The 9,875-nt window shown below is 41.2% G+C and overlaps 1 protein-coding gene across 1 annotated transcript; it reads right to left on the reverse strand.

Moving 5' to 3' along the window:
* Positions 1-5,980: 5,980 nt before the first annotated feature.
* Positions 5,981-8,027, reverse strand: LOC122309928. Its single transcript, XM_043123723.1, has one exon. It carries the CDS (start codon positions 7,707-7,709, stop codon positions 6,351-6,353), a length of 1,359 nt encoding a protein of 452 aa, XP_042979657.1. The 5' UTR covers positions 7,710-8,027; the 3' UTR covers positions 5,981-6,350.
* Positions 8,028-9,875: the final 1,848 nt, after the last annotated feature.

The raw sequence follows: 9,875 nt of genomic DNA on the forward strand, positions 1-9,875 counted from the left end.
TGTATTTTCGCTTAAATGGTTGTTTTTATTTTAATTAATATATTAGTTATTTATTTTAATTTATTTGCGTTTTAAATTTAGTTTTAAATTTATTTGATGTTGTGTTTTATTTCTTTTAGTTGTTTTGTGGTTTTAATCTCTTTTTGGCGGTTTAGTTTTGTTTTCCGGATGAGAATTAGATCTCCTCTTTTCCCTACATCTCTTTTCTTTTTTTTTCTTCTTCTTTCCTTTCTTTTTATTTTTCCTCTTTCTTTTTCCTTCTTATTTTCTTTTTCCTTTCTTTTTCTTTTTTCTTCTTTTTCTTTTTTCTCTCTTCTCTCTCCCCAATCGGTCCCCCCCCGAGCTCTCTCTCTCTCCTCCCTCTCCCTCACGCCGAACACCTTCTCTCTATCGGCCCACCGCCGTCCGGCCACCACTCAGCTCCCCACCGGTCCCATTTTCTTCCTCTCCCTCCGGCGCACCACCCCTCCAAAGCCCACCCCCAACCGGCCGGCCGTTTGGCCGGAAAAGCTCCAAGAAGGGCGCACGGATTTTGCTCCGATCCGCCGCCGTCGCTCCACCTCCAGCCACCACTTCATCACCGACTCCTTGCCGTCCTAACCCACCCATTTCCGGCCTCCAACGACCACCGGAACAGCTCCTACGAGCTTAGTTTCCGATTTGGGTTTTTCGGCCATTTTCCGGCGATTCCGCCGCCACCCACGGCCGTTCATCACTTCCAATAGCTTCACAACCATCCCTAGACCATACCCTATCAATTTCGTGTCCTAGTTTGTCCCCCTTCAAAAGTGGGTTTTTCAAACCCACGGCCGCAGTGAATTTTCACTGTGACGTTGCTTTTCTGCCGCCGTTTGCAACGCCGCTTGTTTTCTAAAATTACCGTATAGCGCTGTAAGTATTTTCCAAACCCTATTTCAGATTTAAATATATATCGCTCATTCAATTTATTTATAGTTGTTGGTTGTTGATTCCAGACTGAGTCTGAGGAGTTTCAGGGGTCGGATGGATGGAGGACGGAGTTGTCTGTTTAATTGATTTATGTTGTTTGATCATTTTATTATGCATTGTTATGGCATTTCATGGTGCATGCACGTGTGTTTGTGGAATTGTGTGAAAAGCCTGTGTATTGGCGTGAGTGGTTTTACGGGTGCGTGTGTATCACGAGCCCAGGCCGGGATGGGTTATTATCTCGGTGGAGTTCATCTGGTCACTCGGGAGCGGAATAAACTGAGTGATGTCCCCTGAGTTGTCGCTAGACGACGGGAGCGGGACTAGGGGTTGCTTGGCTACGAACGCGCCGGGCGCGGAACCGGGCATCGCCCTACGCACCGACTCCGTGGCCCTTCGCTGGTGAGGGCTAGAGGATGCTTGGCTACGCACGCGCGGGGCGCGGAACTGGGCATCGCTTGTTAGGTGTCACACGCGCGGTGGTACTCTGCGGTGTGGCACTGGAGCCAGGGTGTGCGGATGACACCTAGGGGAGGTCATGGTGCACGCGGTTAAAATTGGATAATGGTTTGAGAGGCCAAATGGGACTTTTGGCGTGGTATTGGGCCAAATGGACTTTTGGCGAGATATTGGGCTAAATGGACTTTTGGCGAGATATTGGGCCAAATGTGACTTTTGGCGTGTTAGTTAGAAAGGTTGTGTGTTTTTGGGCCAAATGGGTTTTTGGCGTGTGTGGAAAACGGGTGTTTTATGGGCTTTGTGCATTGGGCATGTTTCATGCATCTTGGTTGAGTTTTATGTGTTTTTATCTAGTAGTGTTTGGGTTTTACTTACCTGCGGTACCATTCTTGGTTCCGTAGCTTTTGGTGCAGAGTTAGAGGACGAAGAGGAGGAGGCTGAGCCCGAGGATGCGGATCCGCCGGGCTGCTGATGCTATGTTTTATATTTGTTTAAAACTGTATTTGTGTTTTGTAATATTTTATCTATGTACGTTTTAAACAGCTTGTATTACGTTAAGAAAAATTCTGGTACTTAGTTATGACTTTCGTTATCCGCTGCGTGTTCTTTCGTGCACATTTGTTGCCTTTGCACACACTTGGCACCCGTCGATAGGATGGTGACCCGGGTTGTCACCATCCGGACGTCTCGATTTCCCCGTGTTTGGGCGTGGGGATTTGGGGGCGTCACATGGGATGTGGGGGTGGTAAACTGACTAATGTCTAGAGTTTCCCTTTTCAAAAATATCATATCTCCAATACTCCATCAATTAAGATAGAAGATAGAATAAATTTGAAAGATTGCGAATAAAATGTTAAAAGGAATCTCAAGAGTGAGAATGTTAGTTTTGAAGCAAAGATTACGCATGCCTATAATATATATGTGGCAGTATATCTAAGAAGTTGGTGGCTCGAGATTTAATCATTATACTTTCAAGTTTGTATGAAATGCACACGCTACAAATTGTTAATATGATAAAATTTAATTTAAAAGAGAAGTTAAAATTTAAATTATCTTTGTAAATTACATTTTGACTGCATTTAGGATGTATTTTTTACATCGATTCATCGAAGACTAAAAGTGCCTAACAATTCGGGTTGAGGAGTTATGACAGGATTTAGAAATTCAGAATTGTGGTGGTGTTTCTGTCACATTAACAACCCAATTATTATTATTATTTTTAAAAAAAAAGAACCACTTTTTCTTTGGAGACAACATTGATTCCGAAAAATACGAAGTCCATAACGCAAAGCTACTTCAGCCTCTGAGTGACCATATTCCCAGAAGAAAGATGGAAGTTTAAGTCCTAAGCCTTTTATACAACCAATTACGACGACGATCCTATATTGTCAAGGCGAAAAAAAGAGAAAATTCCTTTTTAAATTTAATTTGTTAATTTGCCAGATCTGGTGGGTCAAATTTGGGCCCAATATCCATTCTCGAAATGGGTCGAGTAGAAATTGGTCGATGAATTCCTAAATGCGCTTGCTTTTATTGTGGGCCTGATCCAGACTTGGTAGATGTAGCGCGTACTAAATTTAACGAGTGCATCTTAACGGCGCGTGAAACACGTAAAAAAAGCGGCACGTGCAAAATAGAATAGCGCGTGGATAAGCACTAGAAAAAGCAAGTAAAGAAGCACGTGCAAATAGGAGTACCTAAGCGATGTGCTACGTCAACGTCAACTGCGGAAACTGAAAAGTGTGCCGCGTTGGCGACAATGACGTCGGAAACGCGTGAAAAATACGGATAAAAGTAGAGAAGAAACAAAATGTGTGAGAGGTGTGCAAGGGGGCGAAAGTCAAGTACCGAAAAGAAAAAAAATCCTTTGCCACGAAAGAATCGGGAAACAGGTACTGATCAAGAAACGAAGTAGTGTTTTCTATTGTCAAGCAGAATTCAGGGCTCGGGAAGATCAGTTTTGGCATTAGAATTTGGAATGGCAGATTGTTTCTCTGTAAATGAACATATATATGCAGAGAATGAAAGCTTCCTAGTTCTTCATCTGGAGGGAACTGTAAATCTGCAAAGAGAATGAGAGAGGACTCGAGAGTAAGAACATGGCCTTGTGATGATCATTATTGTATGAGTCAGACAATAAGAAATGACGACTGATTTATACAAGTTTGGAGACTAGGGTAAAGATTCCAGTACGTTACATTCTTATAAAGTGTAAGTTATACTTCCAAACTTCAGTCAGAACTAAGTTGAGAAAAAACTTACCTCATAATATACGGAGATCGTTATTCCCTCACTTGGCCATATGCAACTTTGATCAGATGGGGGCAGAAGAGAGAAGCAGAGTAGGGTACTGCACTGCTAAATTTGTCTACGGCTAGAACAAAGTGGAAAGACTGCATACTGGGTATCAAGAATCCTACCAAGAATGTGAAGATTCAATGAAGCCTTGGGAAATCAAACTGTACAGTAATTTTTCACATGATTTCTTTTAAATTTGATTCGCTGCAAATGATGGTACCCAGGTGATGATACAAGCAATGGATTGCAGGTTTAAGATCATGGAGCATAAACTCCAGTTACTTTCTCATACATGTTGTCCGGTTACACGGTGCAAATCAAAGGTGGTATGCTTATATACTCAGCTTTTCTATCATGTTTGAGTCACTCTGTCTCAGGGACCGCCACTTTGTTGAGCAACTATTTGCAGGAGACGGGTCAAGACTCAAAACTACTATTGCAATTCGAATTGTCCATTCTCTTGACAAAGCCAAGATCCTTTATCGAGCCACACTTGTTCTCTGGCAATAAGAACCTATTTTCACCAACTTCCAGAAAATATGGCATATAAAAGGATATCCAGAGTTGTTTTGGAGAGTTTCCAACTAAGCTTTTACACACAGAATGTCTGAGGCTCTAACGTGATCTGCGGTCGCGTTTATATAAAGAGAAATGCTGGGTCTAGAGGCTAACGTGGATGGATACAAGCTAGATTTGGAAAAAGAAACAAACATAAGGATTATTACTTCAGGGTCCATTCATTTTCAACTTAAGATCAAGAAAATATAATTGAACAGTAATACATTCATCGATTTTGATTTCCATGTCTTATGGCAATTTTTTCAAGAGAAGAAACTATTTTGCATTTTCAATCTTGGAAAATTGTAAAGCAAGTAAAACATATCACAACCAAAACTATGACTTTCAGTATAACCAGGTTTCACATAGCAAAAGTTTCTTGGAGCTGGATTTTGATTGATGGCAGTTTACTTAACTCTAAATTAATTTGGAAAGTGATTGTCAAAAAAATTTATGCTAAAGAGATGAATTTTAAGTTTGATGTCATAACCAACGAACTCGTATTAATAGGTTATACGTATAAACTAAAGACCATGGCATATGTACTTTTCTCCAAATTAAAACCATGGCATTTTCCCCTTTCATATTCATGCTTTTTTTTTTTTTTTTGGATCGATAAAAAGAAATAGCACATGACCAAGAATAAGACTCAAAAGTCTCATACCCATGTACTTGCTCCAGAAAACCTGAGACTTCTACAACTGCACCAGTCAATGAAACTCCCTTTTGTTGCAACCATTGAAAAATAGCATATAATGAGAATACCTAGTTTTTATTACAGTGTTGTCGCTTCAGTATCAAGTAAAGTGTCATGTAGGCTGCATGAATTCTTTCATCGAAAAGAAAACACAGAATGAGAATACCATCACAAAAGTACACCAAGACAAATGTTTTTTATACTATCAGCAAAAGAACTAGAAAAAAGATTAACAATATTTTCAGAAACAATCAGGTTCCTCAATAACTTACCCAAATAAAATAAAATATAACTTAAAAATAAGCAGAATTATGGCCAGATCACTTGGTCAGAAATAGTCTTTCACAAACTGGATGTACTTGAATCCGATCACTAATCTTAATAAAGAAAGCACGCACATTAATAAGAAAATTATTAGAAGTGGGAATATTATGTTAGAGGGAGAAAGAGAGCTTGGTATATCCTTTTGCAGATTTAATTGGCTTCTAACTCTTTAAGATCATAAAAGCTTTTGATCAAAGACAAAATTTCTGTATCAGTAAGTCTGCTTCTACAAGAAACACACGATGGGGCCACAGAATCTGAAACGACAAACAAAAAGTTCATATGCTTCAATATATTTGAGCTGAACAGAGGAAGAGAAAAAAAAAATGACAAGATATTGTTGAAAACACCAATATACCAGGTCAAATGCTATCAGGGGATTATTCAATAAATTAAGCTTCGCCAATCAGCAACAAAGATGCAAAGAAATCTGTTACATGCCCTGAAACATGGTAACTCAATGTATCAAGCCCCGGAGTCACCATAGAACAACCATGCCGCTTAGATCAGCACTAAAGAAACACACAAATCAAACTGAGTTCTAGATGACAAAGACCGGACTACTAATAAATTTTGGCAACCTTCAGTAAGTATTTGTACCACTGATGTTAATCTCAAAAAAACCACCCAGCATGAGACGAGAATATTTTTCAATTAAAGGAACATAGGTAGAGAGCTATTGAAGCGACAACACTCTAATAAAAACTAGAAGTTAATTAGTGTTTATTTAGAGTATCGTCTCAAGGAACTTTAACATAAAGCTATTGAAGAGACGATAATAAAGGTTCCGACCAACCTGGTCCTCTTCATGGGCACCGCTGTTACCAAACTTTACTAAAAACTCGGTCATCGAGTCTTACACAAGAGGCTAATCACAGGGGAGGAAACAATCCTCCTTATAGCAGTTACGAAACAGACTGGGAGCAAACTGCTGTGGAATTATATAAAAGATTGGCTAAACGATACACATCTGACAAAATGCACAGCAGCTCCGCTTAATATAATCGTACAAAACAAGAACAGCAACAAGAAAAGGATCGAGTCTTACTTCACCAAGTAACCCTTTTTAGCCTTTAAGAATCGGCAAGCTACTCAAGAACTCATCAAGACCCTCAAAAAACCCAATCCCTTCTATGTTATCCTCCTCCCCATTCCCTGCACTAATCCCCCGCGCGGCCTCCTCCGCCTCATTACTAAACTCCACATTCAAATCCAATTTCCCCAACTCCGTCGTGCCCCTCTTCCTCGCACCTCCCGCAGCAGTCGCTCTCTTACTCGAATCAGCCCTGGAAGAATCCAAATTTTCACCAATGCCCACATTGGGCTGTCCCTTCTTTACTCTGTCATTCTGCAGTTTCTTCACATTTGCGCTCGTGGAGGCTCTTTTCTTCGCCTTTCTCTTCCTCCTATCACTCCCCCACTCATCGTCAGAATCCTCACTCGATTCAGAGATTTCCTGTAACGCTTCGTCGTCGTCGTAATAAACCCATGGCCCACTGTTCCGTTTCGAAACGTTTCGGTTTGATCCACTTGCTTGAACAGGACAAGCGAACATTGACGATATGGGCGTCCATTTCGATGACCCGCTCGTGTCTTTAGCATTAACAGAAAATCCCAGCGGGAAGAACGCCCAGCAGCAGAAGTAAGTGTCTTTGTCCGTCACCGGCGGTGATGGTATCATCACCGCATGGAACGCCCTCTTACAGTCCTGGCACCGAAGAGTACAATCCTCGTAAACCCTAGGGTACTCATATAGAACGTAGCAGTACGGACACGCCGTCCAGAAATTCGGGGATCCCGGCTCAGTCGGAAGAGTCTTCCGGGTCGACTCTTTCTGTCGAGCGGGTTCAGCAGTAGGCCGAGGCTGACGAGTTGACTCGGTAACGTTGTTGAAACTCGGCCCATCTTCCTCAACTACCGCTTTTCCGTCCTTGGTTCGAGGGCTTCTTCTCATAGGTGGTTCTTGCAGCTCTTTATGGTGAGGTGGCTGAGTCGATCCGGAGGCGGAGTTCACACTCAGCGCGTTATCGTAATCGGCTTTCTTAGAAGGGTTGGACAGGACGGACCACGCATCGCAGACGAGCCTGAAAGCATAATCAGCGTAGGCGATACGGTTCCTTTCCGGGTGGAGGAGGAGTGCAAGCCGCCGGTACTGGGTGGCGATGAGGTCGAGGCTGTGAGTCAGCGGGGCGAGTTGCAGGATGGCGTACCAGTCGTGCTGGTCTCTGATAGTCCGGGTCTCGCCGGCTATAAGGGTATCGGCCACGGCGATTATTTGGTCAGCGAACTCGATCCGGATACTCGGGTCGGAGTCACGCGCCCGGATCGCGAAGGACTTGGCACCGTGCAAGTCACGTGCGATGAGGAGCCTCTCCGCTATGCTCACCCACCTCGCCGCCTCAGCCCCGTTGTTATTAGGGTCCATTTTCGCTTAGACACACGCACGCACGCACAGAGAGTCTCTCTCTCTCTCTCGCCTTCTCTCTAACAGTGGATTTCGTCGGTTCAGGACTGTGGTTGGAAAGGAGTGAAAGAAATGAAGGTGGGAATTCAGATGGACGAAAAAGGACCAGAGGATTGTCGGAAATGACTGGCACGATTTGTGTTAAGTTGGAGTTGGGGATAATTTACTTCTGATGGCATTTTAGTCAGTGCGCAGTAAATCCGTATCCCCATGTTAGATAATTGTTTTTATCCGTTGGTGGAGTGAGAGTGAGCGTGTTACAACTTTGTGAATAGGAGTTCCTCCTGGTCCTCCTGGCCACTTTTGTTGTACAGCCGGAGGTAGTTCGGTCTGGAGTTAATTCACTTTTGGACGCCGGCGAACATGTACCAGAATCTTGCTATATGAATGTGCACGGTTGACCGTTCTAACGTAAGGTCAAATGTGACCGTTTATATTGTAAAAATTATATATATTTTTTGTAAGTTCTAAGAAAGCCAGGTGGAGAAATGTTTTAGTAAAATAATTTTATAAAAATTAATTTATAAATTAATTTATAAAGTTATTTTTATTATAAAATAGATTTAATGTATTATATAAAATTATATTAATTTATGATTTATTTTTATAAAATTTTTTTATAATTATAGTATTTCACTCTTTTTGTATATATATATGAATAATGTTATATACAGTTATTTTTAGATATTTTTTAGATATTTTATTAATGTGATTGACTGAATTAATTTTTTTTAATAATCAACTAATTATATCAATATACATAAAAAAATATATATATATAAAAATAACTACATATATCAGTGGAGCCTTGTGCATTTATCATTGTAATTATGTTTAGCATTCAGTAAAGACCATTGCCTTCTTGGAAAATAGAAGGCACTCAAAATGTGATATGACATTTCGCCACTAACACAGTAACACCTCTTTTATTCCCGTTGTGGGGCGAACCCTGTAAATTAATTGGGTAACCAAGTCTACGGCAGTGGGCTTTATTGGCAATGTGGGTTGTCACAGGAGAGTTGGGGATAGACTATAGTAAGCATAGGTGTAATATGGGCTATAGCAAAAAAGGTAGCAGCGTCAACTTTGGCAAAGTGGGTATGACACCAAAGTTGTGGGCTGCAGCAGATTAGGACAGTGGGGAATAGTCGGGAGTGTGGGCTTTAATTAGCAAATTAAGTTGGCAGTGCAGGCAAAGGTCGCAATTATGTGGGCTGTGCGGGGTTGGAATAGCAAATTAGCAATAATGCTTATAATTGAATGCGAAGGTGGTAGTTTTAGTTAGGCAAAGTGGGTTTGACTGGCAAGGTTGTTGGTAGAGCTGGTTGAACAAATTCAAAGAGATGAGGAGCTGCTTAGGGCAACATCGATGATTGAAATGGACAATGGAGCGAATAATAGATCGACAATGAAGCGTTTGAACAATGCCATCGCTGTTAATGGAGTGCATCGGGGGCTTATATTTTAATGGAAGTGGTATATGAGCAATGGGTAAAGTTTTTAACATCCCCTGTTAAGTTACAAATATATCGATATCACTAATTGTAAAAATAGTTACAATTTTTTATAGAATATTTTATATTGATTGGATCTATTTATTTATTGTGTAACTTTCAAGACTACCCATCTTGATTCTTATCGTATGGTATCCACGAACTCTTTTGCATCGGCAGCATGGAGACCATGGTGAACCAACATGATATTTATTCAATAAGTAATGGACAAGGAGGTGAGCTAACATGGAAGAAAATCCAGTTTATTTGTTATTTTTTCCCATCCATATACAACCAACAAACATCATGGACGAACACTCCACACATTTCTAGCTGGCTATTTAAACCCAAAGCAGAGTTCTTGATTTTTCACTCTTATTCATTCTCCTTCAGTTCTAAATCAACCTTGTTAGTTCAACCTTTAATAATGGCTTCTTGCAATTACTTCCTGTTTGGCTGCTTCATGGCTCTGTTCTTTTCGAGCATCCATGTAAGCCTAGCAACTCGTCAACTCTTACAAACTACTATCCCCACTCTGCCTAAACCAACATTGCCGCCTCCTTTGCCTTCTATTCCTACACTGCCGCAGCCCCAAGTCCCAAAAATCCCAACACAACCATCTCTGCCTAAGCCC

This window comes from Carya illinoinensis, chromosome 5 (genome assembly GCF_018687715.1).
Source record: "Carya illinoinensis cultivar Pawnee chromosome 5, C.illinoinensisPawnee_v1, whole genome shotgun sequence".
Lineage (NCBI taxonomy): Eukaryota > Viridiplantae > Streptophyta > Magnoliopsida > Fagales > Juglandaceae > Carya > Carya illinoinensis.

Bases quoted from the DNA above. Each gene is read 5' to 3' on its own strand.
- LOC122309928 (XM_043123723.1), bottom strand. From the start codon at position 7,709: ATGGACCCTAATAACAACGGGGCTGAGGCGGCGAGGTGGGTGAGCATA.